General features: G+C 39.4%; 1 protein-coding gene across 1 annotated transcript in view; it reads right to left on the minus strand.

Moving 5' to 3' along the window:
- Positions 1-401: 401 nt before the first annotated feature.
- NCKIPSD (NCK interacting protein with SH3 domain) overlaps positions 402-17,665 on the minus strand; it is an 80,785-nt gene continuing 63,521 nt past the window's right edge. The window contains exons 6-13 of the mRNA XM_073644904.1: positions 16,737-16,907; positions 14,853-14,939; positions 14,269-14,407; positions 10,779-10,859; positions 10,232-10,360; positions 4,098-4,190; positions 3,843-4,015; positions 402-3,083 (exon numbers count right to left, since the gene is read on the minus strand). Of these exons, the coding sequence (XP_073501005.1) occupies positions 2,880-3,083; positions 3,843-4,015; positions 4,098-4,190; positions 10,232-10,360; positions 10,779-10,859; positions 14,269-14,407; positions 14,853-14,939; positions 16,737-16,907 (1,077 nt within the window). The 3' untranslated portion in view covers positions 402-2,879. The remainder of the gene's footprint in view (positions 3,084-3,842; positions 4,016-4,097; positions 4,191-10,231; positions 10,361-10,778; positions 10,860-14,268; positions 14,408-14,852; positions 14,940-16,736; positions 16,908-17,665) is intronic.

Here is a 17,665-nt window from a genome sequence, read left to right on the forward strand (position 1 = left end):
TGTCTAACTGGAAAGTTTATCACCTTTTCAGTCCTTTTTTTCAGCTTCTCAGCTGATTTATGACCACAAACCACTTCAAAGATGAATGTGCAGGGAAGGAGAGAGCCTGTAAAATCCAAATGGTGCAAAAAGTTTAATGAAATTGATCTTCAAAAATTATTTTAAGCCCCAAATTCATGCATTTAAGCAGAAAAATATAGATATTCTCCCCAGAGGTGGACAACCCCTTTAAGCTTTTGTCCTTCTTCGAGAACTGCACTTACGGCCTGGGGATCTGAAGCTTCTCAAGCAAGATGCGATTTACTAATTCAGGCAAGAACGGATCACTAACTGTGCTGCCCCTTTAAGAGAATTTCAGATCATTCAACAAGGCAGTAAAAAGACACAAATGACGAGATACATTATATTTAATTCCATTTATTCCACAAGTGTTATTTCAAGTACAGTAAGACTGAGAAATACAATGTAGTAGGGGCGCAGCGGGGCAGGTGCCCTGTGTTCATATGAATGACGGTTTACATTGGATGCAGGATTAGAAAGTTACAATGTTCACACAAGGACAGCATCTCACAAATGGATACAAAGACAAGAAAACCAAATGTAGCAAAGGAAAAAGCACCAAAAAAAAATGTCAGCGTGTATTCCAGATTAATGCAGCAACGGCGTAACACAACATATGGATGATGACCAGACAAGGCGCAACAGAGCGGCCATACTGGTCTCCAATCGGAGGCCGCTGTGTGATCGGAGGGGTGCACTGCGCCATCCAAAGTTTTGGGAAAGTTGGATGATGTTCCAATCTGTCTTCCTGCTTAATGTAAGAGAAGGAGATCAGCGGGGAACACCATGTGGAGATTGGAGGAGTCGCCATGGTCCAGTAGGGGGAATACCTTTCAGAGTGTGTTGGAAAATAGTGGACAACCCCTTTAAATGCATTTAAAGGTATCTGCAAATGTAGTCACCTGCGCAACAGCCTGGATTCTGTGAAGGATTCTGCATCGCGAGGGCTGTAGCCGAGAACCATGTATTCCTTGCAGACCCGCTCGTTTATGTAGATTCATCCAAAATTAACACTACATTAGGAAACTGCTTATAATGCAATTACCTAATATATTAAAAGGAGCTTTAAACGTCGGCTCATCTTCAAGTCAATATGACCTTATATAATGGAACTCATAAAGGAGGACAAAATATACGATATAAAGACCGTGGAACAGCACCTGCGCACATTGGAGACAGTGGGTACGACCTGCTGCTGCTGCTGCCAAGTGTCTGTTTTTTCCATTGATGCCATTATTATTATTATTATTTTTTTTTAATATAAAACATGCCAGTTTAAAATAGCAATTGAACGCATGTGATAAAATAATCTGTGGCAGCTTCGATTAAAAAAATATCATCCGTCAGACCCATGCATCCTGGTCAGTAAAGCATCTGGTTAATAAAATAGAGAAATCTGCAGATTAGCAATATCCAGTAGAAAGGTGCAACAGACGCGAGAGGAGCTCATCAACGGGCATGTCACATGCTAGCAAAATATAGATATTTTTCTTTTACTAATTCTGCTATATAGGGTGAATGATCTCTGCACAGTTATATGCCACCCCGGTTGAGTGTCAGGCTGGACGACTGCCCAAACCACATACGCCAACAACTTGCATATTAATATTTCTGACAATAGGGACTTACCAGCTCATTTATATTTTAGAGAAATGCTATTCTGATGCTCTCAGCCATCTGTGGTGGAAGTACAACTCCCAGCATGTCCTGGGCTGTTGCCTAGCAACAAGTGCTGCCATGAGCAGGTGACTACCATAATTGTCCTTGCTCCTATGGAGACTTGCAAAGTCACCTGCGGAAGTGCAGAAGTGTAGGCAGGACTCGGGGAAGATGGCCGTCCTACATGGGAACTTAAAATTGGAGGAATCTGGTCCCTCCAGAATTTGTTTCCCACCTATATTTACTAGTCCTACAAATGGGCAGGACTTGGCTAAACCACACCCAAAAGTGTACGTTTTGGGGCGATCCCAGGGGTAGGGCCAAAATTTTGCACTGGAAAAGTTGGCACGCATGTAATATTTATGTGATGTCTTATAGACACATGTACAGTAATGACTGATTTCAGACAACCATCCATTTATAAAGGCTGTATAGAGATTTCACACCCCTTTGGCACTGCTGAGACATTTCTGTTACTAGAAGACCCATTTATCCTAATAACAGAAACCTGAGCTGTAACAAAGGGGTTTAAAGCCTTTTTCATTTTGGAGATCAGTGGGGGTCTGAGATAAAAGATCCTATTCCATGGATCTATAACAGAGTAGATGATCATTTACTGTGGACTTCCCCTTTAAGAACACTAAATGTTCTCTTTTATAGCCAAGTGTCAGTAAGGAGGGGATAAAGGCCTGTGATAACTCAGTGCATCTCTCTTCTGTGATGTTCCTGCCTCTTCTGCATCATTTCAACTAGTGTTATCGGGGGCAGAAGGTACCAAGGACCCCAGGAGATTCGCCCCATAATGCCAAGCAGCTGCCTCATTAACCATCATTGGTCACTTTTGATAGAAAAATCTTAATGAACTAAGCAGGATCAGGAAGGACAGGAGACATTAAGCTTCCAGTTAACAGTTCCCCCAGGTCATTATATAATGATGAGTTTAGATTTAGGCCTGAAAAGCTTTACGAGAAAACAAAACCTTCCTCTAATGCAAAATGAATTACCTTACTTTCAGTAGCACAAACATCTTGCAACTGCAGCAGAAGACGCTGCGACCCCCAAGATGTAAGGAGAGCAGCGGCAATGCTGTGAACAAGTCACCATCAAGCTGAGGTTTCTGCAGCTTTGTAAACATGGGTCCCTCCCGGCCGGCAAATCGTTCACCCGCTCTCGGGGGAGATCTGAGGAAATTCCTTGTAGATTTCCTGGATGATCATTTTGTCCATCTGACTGTGAGGTCCTTCCTCTTCTTCATCGAGAATACGCTGCATTATGCTGTGCAGGTCCTGACGGCGGTGCAGGTGCTGCAGGTAGTCAGTGGAGCGGATGATGGCGTACATCAGGGAGAGGTATTCCATCCGCAGCTGCAGGGATGGGAGGAATCAGTAATTACAGACTAGAATGCATCAGGGTTTATGCACATTTCATCCTTTGCATCTTTGTAAACTGAGAAATCCATAGTGTTACCTGCTGCATATATTGACACGCTGCAGATTTTACAGGGTTAACCAACACTGACAATTTTTTCCTAGGCGTAGGTGTGTTTTTCTGGTGCCTTTCAAAGAGAGCAGACATCTCTTCTGGGGCCACCACAGACCTCCGGAGTTGGAATGCGCTGGATCCAGAGCTGTGGAGTCGGAGCCCATTTTGGTGGAGTCGGTATAAAATGGACCGACTCCGACTCATAAAATATATAATAAATTGGGTGCAGTAGTTCAATGCAGTTTGTGGGGAATATTTTTTCATAGGAATTTGGGAAAGTTATGAAATGTCCTATTCCTGATCTAAGGGTCTAGACTTTTAGCTGAGATGAATCTGTGCTACAGTGAATTTATCACTTAAACATGAGCCATGTATGAGGGAGTCGGAGCTGGTGTCATGGAAATTGAGGAGTCTGAGTCGCGGGTTTCGCTCACCGACTCCACAGCCCTGGCTGGATCAATGAGGGTGATGCAAGGCAAGGAAGTCCAGTTTATTGTTTTACAACCATCCATGCCTAGAAAAATGGAATTTCAGTGCAGGACAACCCCTAGAAGTCCATATTTAGGTGTCTGAGAAGCTATGAGACACATGTGGTTAGAAGAACTTCATTGCAAGACTATGAACGGTGATGTTCCTTGTACCTTATCTCCAGGAGAAAGATCCGCCATCTGTCGCACAATGATATCGATCATTACCATCAGGTCCGTGTGGTACAAGATGTTAGCCGTGGCTGAGCTGGCGAATACATCCTGCAGGATCTTCAGCACAGAGTGCGGGGGCTGAGGCTGGTGCTTAAAGATACAAACAGGATCATCTGGTAACGAGAGAAGACGTGACAAGTAAGTGACCTCTTCATTACAAGAACCGAAAACAGGGAAGGACATTCACACACCCACCTCCTCTGTTCAGGAGCAGAAGAAGCTTTTCTGTAAAGATCTTCACATTGGGACGTTTACACAGAGTTTTCATAATCACATTATTTGCTGGAACTACAAAAAAGTTCAATAAAGAAGTTGTGTATCCTAAGGGGGCAGTATTATAGTAGTTATATTCTTGTACATAGGGAGCAGTATTATAGTAGTTATATTCTTGTACATAGGGAGCAGTATTACAGTAGTTATATTCTTGTACATAGGGAGCAGTATTATAGTAGTTATATTCTTGTACATAGGAGCAGTATTATAGTAGTTATATTCTTGTACATAGGGAGCAGTATTATAGTAGTTATATTCTTGTACATAGGAGCAGTATTATAGTAGTTATATTCTTGTACATAGGGAGCAGTATTATAGTAGTTATATTCTTGTACATAGGGAGCAGTATTACAGTAGTTATATTCTTGTACATAGGGAGCAGTATTATAGTAGTTATATTCTTGTACATAGGAGCAGTATTATAGTAGTTATATTCTTGTACATAGGAGCAGTATTATAGTAGTTATATTCTTGTACATAGGAGCAGTATTATAGTAGTTATATTCTTGTACATAGGGCAGTATTATAGTAGTTATATTCTTGTACATAGGAGCAGTATTATAGTAGTTATATTCTTGTACATAGGAGCAGTATTATAGTAGTTATATTCTTGTACATAGGAGCAGTATTATAGTAGTTATATTCTTGTACATAGGGACAATATTATAGCAGTTATATTCTTGTACATAGGGAGCAGTATTATAGTAGTTATATTCTTGTACATAGGGGGTAGTATTACAGTAGTTATATTCTTGTACATAGGGGCAGTATTATAGTAGTTATATTCTTGTACATAGGGGGCAGTATTATAGTAGTTATATTCCTGTACATAGGAGCAGTATTATAGTAGTTATATTCTTGTGCATAGGGGCAGTATTATAGTAGTTATATTCTTGTACATAGGGACAATATTATAGCAGTTATATTCTTGTACATAGGGGGCAGTAATATAGTAGTTATATTCTTGTACATAGGGGATAGTATTATAGTAGTTATATTCTTGTACATAGGGGGCAGTATTATAGTAGTTATATTCTTGTACATAGGGGGCAGTATTATAGTAGTTATATTCTTGTACATAGGGGGCAGTATTATAGTAGTTATATTCTTGTACATAGGGGGCAGTATTATAGTAGTTATATTCTTGTACATAGGGGCAGTATTATAGTAGTTATATTCTTGTACATAGGGGCACTATTATAGTAGATATATTCTTGTACATAGGAGCGGTATTATAGTAGTTATATTTTTGTACATAGGGAGCAGTATTATAGTAGTTATATTCTTGTATAAGGGGCAGTATTATAGTAGTTATATTCTTGTATAAGGGGCAGTATTATAGTAGTTATATTCTTGTACATAGGAGCAGTAATATAGTAGTTATATTCTTGTACATAGGAGCAGTATTATAGTAGTTATATTCTTGTACATAGGAGCAGTATTATAGTAGTTATATTCTTGTACATAGGAGCAGTATTATAGTAGTTATATTCTTGTACATAGGGCAGTATTATAGTAGTTATATTCTTGTACATAGGAGCAGTATTATAGTAGTTATATTCTTGTACATAGGGAGCAGTATTATAGTAGTTATATTCTTGTACATAGGGGGTAGTATTACAGTAGTTATATTCTTGTACATAGGGGCAGTATTATAGTAGTTATATTCTTGTACATAGGGGGCAGTATTATAGTAGTTATATTCCTGTACATAGGAGCAGTATTATAGTAGTTATATTCTTGTGCATAGGGGCAGTATTATAGTAGTTATATTCTTGTACATAGGGAGCAGTATTATAGTAGTTATATTCTTGTATAAGGGGCAGTATTATAGTAGTTATATTCTTGTATAAGGGGCAGTATCATAGTAGTTATATTCTTGTACATAGGAGCAGTAATATAGTAGTTATATTCTTGTACATAGGAGCAGTATTAAAGTAGTTATATTCTTGTACATAGGGGGCAGTATTATAGTAGTTATATTCCTGTACATAGGAGCAGTATTATAGTAGTTATATTCTTGTGCATAGGGGCAGTATTATAGTAGTTATATTTTTGCGCATAGGAGCAGTATTATAGTAGTTATATTCTTGTACATAGGGACAATATTATAGTAGTTATATTCTTGTACATAGGGAGCAGTATTATAGTAGTTATATTCTTGTACATAGGGGGCAGTATTATAGTAGTTATATTCTTGTATAAGGGGCAGTATTATAGTAGTTATATTCTTGTATAAGGGGCAGTATTATAGTAGTTATATTCTTGTACATAGGAGCAGTAATATAGTAGTTATATTCTTGTACATAGGAGCAGTATTATAGTAGTTATATTCTTGTACATAGGAGCAGTATTATAGTAGTTATATTCTTGTACATAGGAGCAGTATTATAGTAGTTATATTCTTGTACATAGGGGGCAGTATTATAGTAGTTATATTCTTGTACATAGGGGGCAGTATTATAGTAGTTATATTCTTGTACATAGGGGGCAGTATTATAGTAGTTATATTCTTGTACATAGGAGCAGTATTATAGTAGTTATATTCTTGTATAAGGGGCAGTATTATAGTAGTTATATTCTTGTATATGGGGGGCAGTATTACACTAGTTATAGTGATGTACATGGGGGCAGTATTATAGTAGTTATATTCTTGTACATGGGGGCAGTATTATGGTAGTTATATTCTTGTAGATAGGGGCAGTATTATAGTAGTTATATTCTTGTACATAGGAGCAGTATTATAGTAGTTATATTCTTGTACATAGGGAGCAGTATTATAGTAGTTATATTCTTGTACATAGGAGCAGTATTATAGTAGTTATATTCTTGTAGATAGGGGCAGTATTATAGTAGTTATATTCTTGTACATACGAGCAGTATTATAGTAGTTATATTCTTGTACATAGGGAGCAGTATTATAGTAGTTATATTCTTGTACATAGGAGCAGTATTATAGTAGTTATATTCTTGTATAAGGGGCAGTATTATAGTAGTTATATTCTTGTATATGGGGGCAGTATTACACTAGTTATAGTGATGTACATGGGGGCAGTATTATAGTAGTTATATTCTTGTACATGGGGGCAGTATTATGGTAGTTATATTCTTGTAGATAGGGGCAGTATTATAGTAGTTATATTCTTGTACATAGGAGCAGTATTATAGTAGTTATATTCTTGTACATAGGAGCAGTATTATAGTAGTTATATTCTTGTACATAGGAGCAGTATTATAGTAGTTATATTCTTGTACATAAGAGCAGTATTATAGTAGTTATATTCTTGTACATAGGGACAATATTATAGTAGTTATATTCTTGTACATAGGAGCAGTATTATAGTAGTTATATTCTTGTACATAGGGAGCAGTATTATAGTAGTTATATTCTTGTACATAGGGGCAGTATTATAGTAGTTATATTCTTGTACATAGGGAGCAGTATTATAGTAGTTATATTCTTGTACATAGGGGCACTATTATAGTAGTTATATTCTTGTACATAGGGGCGGTATTATAGTAGATATATTCTTGTACATAGGAGCAGTATTATAGTAGTTATATTCTTGTACATAGGGAGCAGTATTATAGTAGTTATATTCTTGTATAAGGGGCAGTACTATAGTAGTTATATTCTTGTATAAGGGGCAGTATTATAGTAGTTATATTCTTGTACATAGGAGCAGTATTATAGTAGTTATATTCTTGTACATAGGAGCAGTATTATAGTAGTTATATTCTTGTATAAGGGGCAGTATTATAGTAGTTATATTCTTGTACATAGGGAGCAGTATTATAGTAGTTATATTCTTGTACATAGGAGCAGTATTATAGTAGTTATATTCTTGTATAAGGGGCAGTATTATAGTAGTTATATTCTTGTACACAGGGGGCAGTATTATAGTAGTTATATTCTTGTACATAGGGTGCAGTATTATAGTAGTTATATTCTTGTACATAGGGTGCAGTATTATAGTAGTTATATTCTTGTACATAGGAGCAGTATTATAGTAGTTATATTCTTGTACATAGGGGCACTATTATAGTAGATATATTCTTGTACATAGGAGCGGTATTATAGTAGTTATATTCTTGTACATAGGGAGCAGTATTATAGTAGTTATATTCTTGTATAAGGGGCAGTATTATAGTAGTTATATTCTTGTATAAGGGGCAGTATTATAGTAGTTATATTCTTGTACATAGGAGCAGTATTATAGTAGTTATATTCTTGTACACAGGGGGCAGTGTTATAGTAGTTATATTCTTGTACATAGGAGCAGTATTATAGTAGTTATATTCTTGTACATAGGGGGCAGTATTATAGTAGTTATATTCTTGTACATAGGGGGCAGTATTATAGTAGTTATATTCTTGTACATAGGGAGCAGTATTATAGTAGTTATATTCTTGTACATAGGGGCAGTATTATAGTAGTTATATTCTTGTACATAGGGAGCAGTATTATAGTAGTTATATTCTTGTACATAGGGGCACTATTATAGTAGATATATTCTTGTACATAGGAGCGGTATTATAGTAGTTATATTCTTGTACATAGGGAGCAGTATTATAGTAGTTACATTCTTGTATAAGGGGCAGTATTATAGTAGTTATATTCTTGTATAAGGGGCAGTATTATAGTAGTTATATTCTTGTACATAGGAGCAGTATTATAGTAGTTATATTCTTGTACATAGGGTGCAGTATTATAGTAGTTATATTCTTGTACATAGGAGCAGTATTATAGTAGTTATATTCTTGTATAAGGGGCAGCATTATAGTAGTTATATTCTTGTACATAGGAGCAGTATTATAGTAGTTATATTCTTGTACACAGGGGGCAGTGTTATAGTAGTTATATTCTTGTACATAGGAGCAGTATTATAGTAGTTATATTCTTGTACATAGGGGGCAGTATTATAGTAGTTATATTCTTGTACATAGGGGGCAGTATTATAGTAGTTATATTCTTGTACATAGGGAGCAGTATTATAGTAGTTATATTCTTGTACATAGGGGCAGTATTATAGTAGTTATATTCTTGTACATAGGGAGCAGTATTATAGTAGTTATATTCTTGTACATAGGGGCACTATTATAGTAGATATATTCTTGTACATAGGAGCGGTATTATAGTAGTTATATTCTTGTACATAGGGAGCAGTATTATAGTAGTTATATTCTTGTATAAGGGGCAGTATTATAGTAGTTATATTCTTGTATAAGGGGCAGTATTATAGTAGTTATATTCTTGCACATAGGAGCAGTATTATAGTAGTTATATTCTTGTACATAGGAGCAGTATTATAGTAGTTATATTCTTGTACATAGGAGCAGTATTATAGTAGTTATATTCTTGTACATAGGAGCAGTATTATAGTAGTTATATTCTTGTACATAGGGGGCAGTATTATAGTAGTTATATTCTTGTACATAGGGGGCAGTATTATAGTAGTTATATTCTTGTACATAGGAGCAGTATTATAGTAGTTATATTCTTGTATAAGGGGCAGTATTATAGTAGTTATATTCTTGTACATAGGGAGCAGTATTATAGTAGTTATATTCTTGTACATAGGAGCAGTATTATAGTAGTTATATTCTTGTATAAGGGGCAGTATTATAGTAGTTATATTCTTGTATATGGGGGGCAGTATTACACTAGTTATAGTGATGTACATGGGGGCAGTATTATAGTAGTTATATTCTTGTACATGGGGGCAGTATTATGGTAGTTATATTCTTGTACATAGGGGGCAGTATTATAGTAGTTATATTCATGTACATAGGGGGCAGTATTATAGTAGTTATATTGTTGTACATAGGGGGCAGTATTATAGTACTTATATTCCTGTACATAGGGGGCAGTATTATAGTAGTTATATTCATGTACATAGGGGGCAGTATTATAGTAGTTATATTCTTGTACATAGGCGGCAGGATTACAGTACTCAGCATGCTGTGAGTGTGACATGTCTGGAGTGACATGTTGGGGTTAATCGCAGTCGCTCTTAATGTTTAGGTCTTGAGCGGCGTTAGTTCTGGACACATACCTGCTAAGTGTAAGTTAAATGCCAGCAGCACATTGACGAACAGGTCGGGCAGCTGCTCGGTTGTGTCTGAAGGCAGACCGTCCTCAATCACTTCAAGGAGGAACTGGACAAACTGGGAGTTGAGATGCTCTGTAGTAACGAGAGTGGTATGAATGTATTTATGTTCCCAGCTGCTGCACATCGTATGGCGAGACTCACGTCCCGGATCATTGATTGTGAGCACCGCTACTATGAACATATGTCCATGTGTGAATGTGTTTAGAGGGAAAACAAATGAGAACCCATGCCAGATGATAAACGTGCCTGAAGGAATCCTGCCTGCGAAGCCAAGCCACTCAATCCTTGCCTGAGGCCAAACTCCACTGAGTAAGTCAGTGCCCCCATCCCACCCTCCGCCCCCACTCCAAAAAAGAAAATCATCCAGTAAATATATAGCGTTGCGGTGTCCTTCCCTATGATGTGGTCACAATTTAACAGCCGTATTATAGCAGCAAGATCCACATGGACAGATGTGACATGGACGCTACAGGCCTCTGGCGACACTTACCGTAATGGTGGTAGGGAAGAGGCTCCCCCATAGAGAAGATCATGGACAGGACTAATGCGGAGTAGCAGAGCTTCTGGTGCTCTGTAAGAGAAGAGGACATTGATTTAGCGTCACGTCTCCGCTTTTATAGAGGAGTTCAATGTTAGATGATGTTAACAGATTAATACTTTGTGAGTTTTCGGCATTGGACTCTCTGGGATTTCTAGAAGTAAAGTGGTTGTGTAGGAAAACCCCTGGAAATGAAGCTTAAAAACGAGCATCCCCATCTCATCTAAGTGGGGGTCCAATGTCTGACCACAAGAATGAAGGAGCCGAGGGTCGATGGCATATGGAGACTATTACACTACAGAACTCTCTGAATGACTTTGTATCGTCCTCGGTCTCCTCTACCCATAACAAGACGACATTCAATTTTGGAATCTGGTGTTTGCGAATCATAAATCTGGCCCCGATCCAGAAAGCAAAGAACATAGGGAATTGATTGTAGGGATTAGCGTAGGAATATTCACACTCTAATGGAGTTAGGATCAGAGACAATGAAGATGGTGCCGTTATGGCGTCTCTCGCTTTCATGTGCTCTGTTGACACCACTGTCTTTATCGTCTCAGGACGGGTGGGTGACGAGCTGCCAACCTGCATGACAATCCGTCCCCGCGGTGGAAATCTCACACTTCAAAGACCTTAAACGTTTAACCAGTTGGCTTCAGTCACATCAGGTCCCAGGGAGCCCGAATATTCCCGTCCCGAGGAAGGGCACGGGCGGCTTCACCAGGCGTAAAAGGGATTAGAACCGACAATGCAGCAGACGTCCGCCCCAAACTCCTAAGCCCCAAAACAGCTTACCATGACTGAAATTCAAGGTCGTTTTTGAATCTTCACAGGACGCCATCTTTTTTTTCTATAACAAGTTGTTAATACGGTTTATAACAAACGTGATGGTCTTTAAAGGTGATTTTTCTCCACTGAAAGACCCAATATCCATTCATTTTCTGTACTAGAAGCTTCACTACAGCCCCCTCTAGGACGTTTCACGCAGCAAATGAGATGTTCTGAGCAGGACACCATCTAGTAATATACTGTATATATATATAATACAGTAATAGGGTTTATGGAAAAATGTTTGTTTTTAACGTGATTTTTCTTCACTGCAAGACCCGAGATCTATTAATTTCTTCAACAGAAGCTTCACTGCAGCCCTTCTAGGACATTTCACTCAGTGAACGAGATGTTTAGAAATATGTTAATTTACAACATGATTTTTCTTAATCGCAAGACCCAAGATTAATCTTATTTTCTGAAACAGAAGAAGCCTCACTACAGACCCCCCAGGACCTTTTACATGCTGTTGTCACAGTTTAGAAGTGACTTCACATAGAATTCTAGTGACGGAGCGGGAGGGTTGGGGAGGTAGCAATGTCCAGCATCTCCTCCAACAAGAGGATTAAAAAATATATATATTCCAGAGTCGTCTGTAAAGCAAACAGTTCACCTAATAACAAAAGCATCAGATTTTGTGAGAGGTTTTCATTTTTGGCCACAGGTACAGATTACACTTGCTTTGCGACTTGCCATAGCTGTATATAGTTGCTGTCTTCTGCAATGGTGTATACTATGGAGGACAAGACCTTGACTTCCATAGTTATATGACATGGCGCTGACCCCAATTTTAAAGGGTCTGAACTCCTTTTGAACCAGTAGCCTATTTAGCAATTTTAAGGGTTTTTCCGGTGTCCAGCACTTGCTCCGGATCAGTAGTGTAAAGCCATTTTCCTACAATTGTTTCGCATTTATGGAGGCCATTATCATATAGGACCTGAAAGCCGCGTTACTACAGGATGAATGTTTTTGCTCTCCTGCTCTACACCTTCACATTTCGTGATTGCAGCCTGTTACTAGGAGCAGCGTCTACGCGCCAGGAGCTGCGGATTTACAATCCTTTATTTATACACCGTACATGTTCTTTAATGTCTAGCCGTGATTTATAAATGGTTCTGCTCCTTAGTTTCCACCCGGGAACGCACTGCACTGAAATACCCGTACGCCGGCATGGAGCGCACAGAGCGATTCTGTCTCTTCGCCTTTCTTGTGTGACTTGCAAGCTTTTAACACAAAGTGACATTCATTTAGTGAATAATAAATACATAAAACCAGACGGAGAAAGATCACAGCACGAAAAAACGACAAAGACTGAATGTGAAATAAAAACTAGAGAGGAAAAAGGCCACCCAGGAGGCAGAGCCATTGTCCGGCTCCTCCATCACAGCGGGATTAGATAATCACACCTTTCTTTTTAGGTATTCAAAGATCCTGTATATAAAATATGCCGCCATGACAAGATGGCCTATAATGGTGTGTGCAACAAGTCTAAAACATATGGGAAACTATACAGCAAATCTAAAATGTGTGCACAGTGCTCCGAGGTGCGGAGTCTACGGAAACCCATCTGTTCTTTAACGTCAACCCCCCCTCGCCTTTCCCGATCTAATCTCTAGGTATGGACCCCAGAGCAGCCACGTCACTGCCGTAGTAGTGGAAGATATAGATATATCTCATATAACAGCTGATATACATTGGTGGTGATTGCTATATACAAGAAGTGACAACCGTTGTGATCACCTTGTGGTTGTCACTGTCCCCACTCAAGCGCCTTGTGCAGAAATTAAGTCAAGGTCAATACTGATTCCTATTCTCTTCCCATGTGTCCCGCTGCCGAGCGAGGAGTCCAGGGGCCGGCATAATAGTACAGATGATTTCTGGGCGATACAGGAATTAAAACACTCTGAAACCGTGTGATCAATAGGCAGCAATAAAATACAAAATGGAAGAATTATCATTGCCAAGAAATGACTTTCCAGGAAAGTATTGGCAGTGCATTGTATATTCGCGGTCATATAATGTTGTGTGCTAATGCAAGGACGATTAATGGCGTCTTCTGCTCCAAACTTTACTGTATTACAGGGGAAATGATGCAGAGAAAGAGGTCCGTTCTCCAGAACATCAGATACAGGACAAAGCCAACCTGCATCCTGCAGAGGAAATAGGACTGAGCTGCAGCTGTTATTACCCATCACTTTACCTAATATTTTCGGTATATGCAGCTCCCTAATCTTGTGTATGAAACAATTTAAAAATACAGAAGTTAATGGTTCAATTTAGCTGAGCCAATAATCAGGGAAGCAGAGTTTCTACGCGCGGTCTTTCTCAACCATTGGCCCCTCTAAACACTGGGCTTATTTTTAAGCCAGTCTAAAAATTATCGCTATTAGTAGCACATTGCCCCTTGTAAACGTGACACACTGACGACAACATGAATCTATGGGCACTGGTCGAGTGTACTAAAGACAGCTCTCTGTGCATTGAGTGTAAACAGCTCTGTAAATGATAGCCGATCAGTGGTCATCTAATGATCTTGGCATAAGACGCTGCTGGTGTTTGGGGGGCTAAATATTCCATTTCAGTTCTTCAGTACAAATTTCTCCAAGGAACTCACCTTGAGTGTGTGTCTGCATGTCACGGGCCAGCTCCATGGGCAGGATAGAGTTAACAAGACAAGAAATAATGGAGGCATCCAGATTGCACATGGCTCCGAAACACTTCAGAAGTAACAAGCGCAGCGACACTCGATGCTCCTGAGGGGGAAAAAACACAAGCACAGGTAAAAAACAATGATGAGAGTCGTGCTGAGGTAGGACCCCCGATCTGTCAGGACACTACATGGTGGTCACACTTGGCTATTTCCCATAGACTTCAGTGGGCAGAAATGTCCATAAAAGTGGCCACCACTCTGCAGGTATGACCATAAGTAAGGGAGAATAAGACTGCGGTGCGCAGATTTACGTGCCGATCAGATGAACAGTCCATGAAGTTCTCCTTTTGTTAGACAATGTGTAGATTTACCGATTCTGACTCTAAACACAAACACTTCCACATACACAAGGCTGAAATAACACCTCCGACAGATGGAGATTTTACAGAAAATTTTGCTCTTTTTTGGTAGCTGCCAGATGCTTTTCTTTTACACACCAATAAGTTTACGGAAAGCGCTGCCAGGAATTATGGGAATATACTACTTACCATTTGATAATAAGCCACCAGGGACAATACGGCCTCAAACTGGCTCCTCTTGCACATCTTCTTGCACACCTCGGGATCTGCATCTGTCTGGATGGAAACCGGGGCGCGTTACCTCGACTTTGGGGATATTATTGTGGAATATTTTTAGACGCTGCACATGTTATAATTAATTTAAGGGAATATGAGCCAAAACAGTAGACGAGTAGTGATATAGATGGTTTCTACACCGTCCATGCAGAGGAGGATAACGCTGATGGAAAAAGAATTAAAAGAGTTATAATAATGAAGATAACTTTGTGGGTCTGTAATAAGGTCCTGCAAACAGGAGGTTACTCAGACCTCTCACTTTTGGATTGCTGAGATTGTGCCGACGAGGTATCAGCAGCTCGTGCACGTGTCCTAATAAAGGGAATCTATAGGAGACTCATGCTGCCCGAACCATGTGCTGTATGAACCAGAGTCTGGCAATACGTCTAAGGCTATGTTCACACATGTTGTGTTTTTTTTCTGTTGCTAACTTTTCTCTGACAGGAAACAGCTGCGTTAAAAACGTAGGTTTTGTTGCGTTTTTTTTTTTTTTTTAACCACCCATTACTTCATGTGGGTGAAAAAATGCTGCAAATACGCAGCAAAAATGCAGGTGCGTTTTCTGCTGCAAAAATGCTGAAAGAAGTGACCATTATTATTACATGCTCTATTTTCCAAAAACACAACCAAGTCACAAAATACGCAGCAAAAAAAACAACAACATGTGTGGACAGAGAATTCTGGTTTCTCATAGACTTTGCTGGTACTTCAAAATGCAGCTGAAAATCTGCTTAAAAATCTGCAGAAAAATACGCTGCAAAACCCAACATGTGTGAACATAGCCTATGCTCTGGAAGACTGCAGAGTTTCAGAGAAAATATACTGGCACCAAGTATCTCTGATGTGTCTGTTCAAGAGGTCAGTCCCGGCGGCTTCTCCATGCCCAGATCCCACGACTGACGGGTCGCTGTTTATGAATGTGTATAGGAAGACACCTGTCAGTCACGGTGATGTGGATGGGGAGAAGCCGCCGGGTACCTGGCTCGGACTAGTCATCCGAGACTCATCTGTCACTCCCGGATGGATTTTCAGAGTATGTCTTCTTGGAAACACCGCAGCGTTCAGAGTAAGACCTGCACAGCCAGATTCTGATTCCTGCTGCCCGGGCACGAGTCGTCTCCTGACAGGTCCCCTTTAATTAGGATAAGACAGGAAGATGAGACCTGGCAAGCGTCAGTCACAGCAACATCAGCTTCCAAAATAGAAGTCAGGATCTCTGCATAAGCCTTTAAAAGGGTTAAACGGGTGACCTAATGAGCACAAGTACGGGGCGGTGTTAGGTGGCATTTGTATACAGTCCCTATCAATCAAATTAGTCTGCGCTGGATCTACACTGCAGAGAGACCCTGCAGTACAGGAACGTCAGAAACACAATAATTTAACCCCTTTAAAATTAGGACTTAAAATACACTAGATTCAGTGGCTACTATAAAGATTATCATTGGTTGGGGATTGATGCTGGGACAAGAGACAGAGTGGAAAAGTGCAAGATTGTTGTCTATTGGACTCCCCACCCCAACAAAGACTCATAGCAAAAAATAATAGACACCTGCAGGTTATTTCCGGGTGCACGGACATTAATAACATGATGCAGCTTTATCACAACATATAATGCATCAAATGAAGCAAAATGCAAAACTATAAAGCTATCAAACTCCAATCTAAAGACTTGAGAATCCTGGGGTCATTAACACACACAATTAGCATTAGCCCCTTTTGTACAAACTAGAACCCTCCGTTCACAAACCAGTTACTGCACATAGAGGGAAGGGGGTAAGCCCATTTTCAGTGACGCACCAGGATTAGGAGGAGTTCCTCCAGGTAGCAGAGGATGACATTTTCATCTTCGTAGAGGGCCCAGCTGCGCTGCTGAGCGTCATCCTTGTGCCTGGCCAAGTCTGCAAAGATGACCTCCAGGCGCTGCTCGTCGTGACAGATCTGGCCGGAAGGTAATCCAGTGCTGGAGTCCTGGAAATCAGACAGGAGACATTTCAGCATCAGGAACCATCTATTCTACAGCTGTTATTTGGCAACTCAATGTGAGAGGGAAAATCATGACCTCCAGATTAGAGAACCATTGCATTATGGGTAAAGAAATACTTGCATTTTTTTAGCTAAGAAGTTTTGCAGTTGGGTTTTATTTAAAGGAGTCGTCTCCTTTTTGTAAATAGTTCAAATTTCAAAGTGTAATTGCAAACCAGCGACTTTGCAATGTATTTCTTGTGAAAAATCAGGACATGGTCATAAATTATAGCAAGCTCACTGACTGATTCTCAGTTAACTTATTCTGGAACCAGCAATGCGCAGGGGGGAAAAAAAAAAAAGAGCCTGTTAAAAGTCAAACTGTGCAAAACTTTTAATGAAAGCCAAGTGCACAAATGTTTTTTTTTGTACAAAAAAAAACATACATTTAAGATTTTTTTGCTCATATAAGTCCTTTTAGCAGATCTCTGGGGGTGCTGTCTGTCAGACCCCAATCAATCTGATATCGAGAGCCTATCCCAACAAAGCGCCACCAAATTAAAATCCCTTTAACTAAAAATCTTCTCTTACTTTGCAAACGTCCCATGCAGGGGCGTACATAGGAATCATGGGGCCCCATAGCAGAAGTTCTAATTGGACCCCCCCCCAAAAAAAAAAATGTAAATAATTGTCGGGGTCACAGAAGAGCAGATCTCACAACCTTCCAGCCTTTACATAGTAATTTTCCTCCTGCTGAAGTCCTA

This window comes from Phyllobates terribilis, unplaced genomic scaffold, assembly GCF_046119375.1.
Source record: "Phyllobates terribilis strain yellow unplaced genomic scaffold, ASM4611937v1 Scaffold_8__6_contigs__length_399053987, whole genome shotgun sequence".
Taxonomy (NCBI): domain Eukaryota; kingdom Metazoa; phylum Chordata; class Amphibia; order Anura; family Dendrobatidae; genus Phyllobates; species Phyllobates terribilis.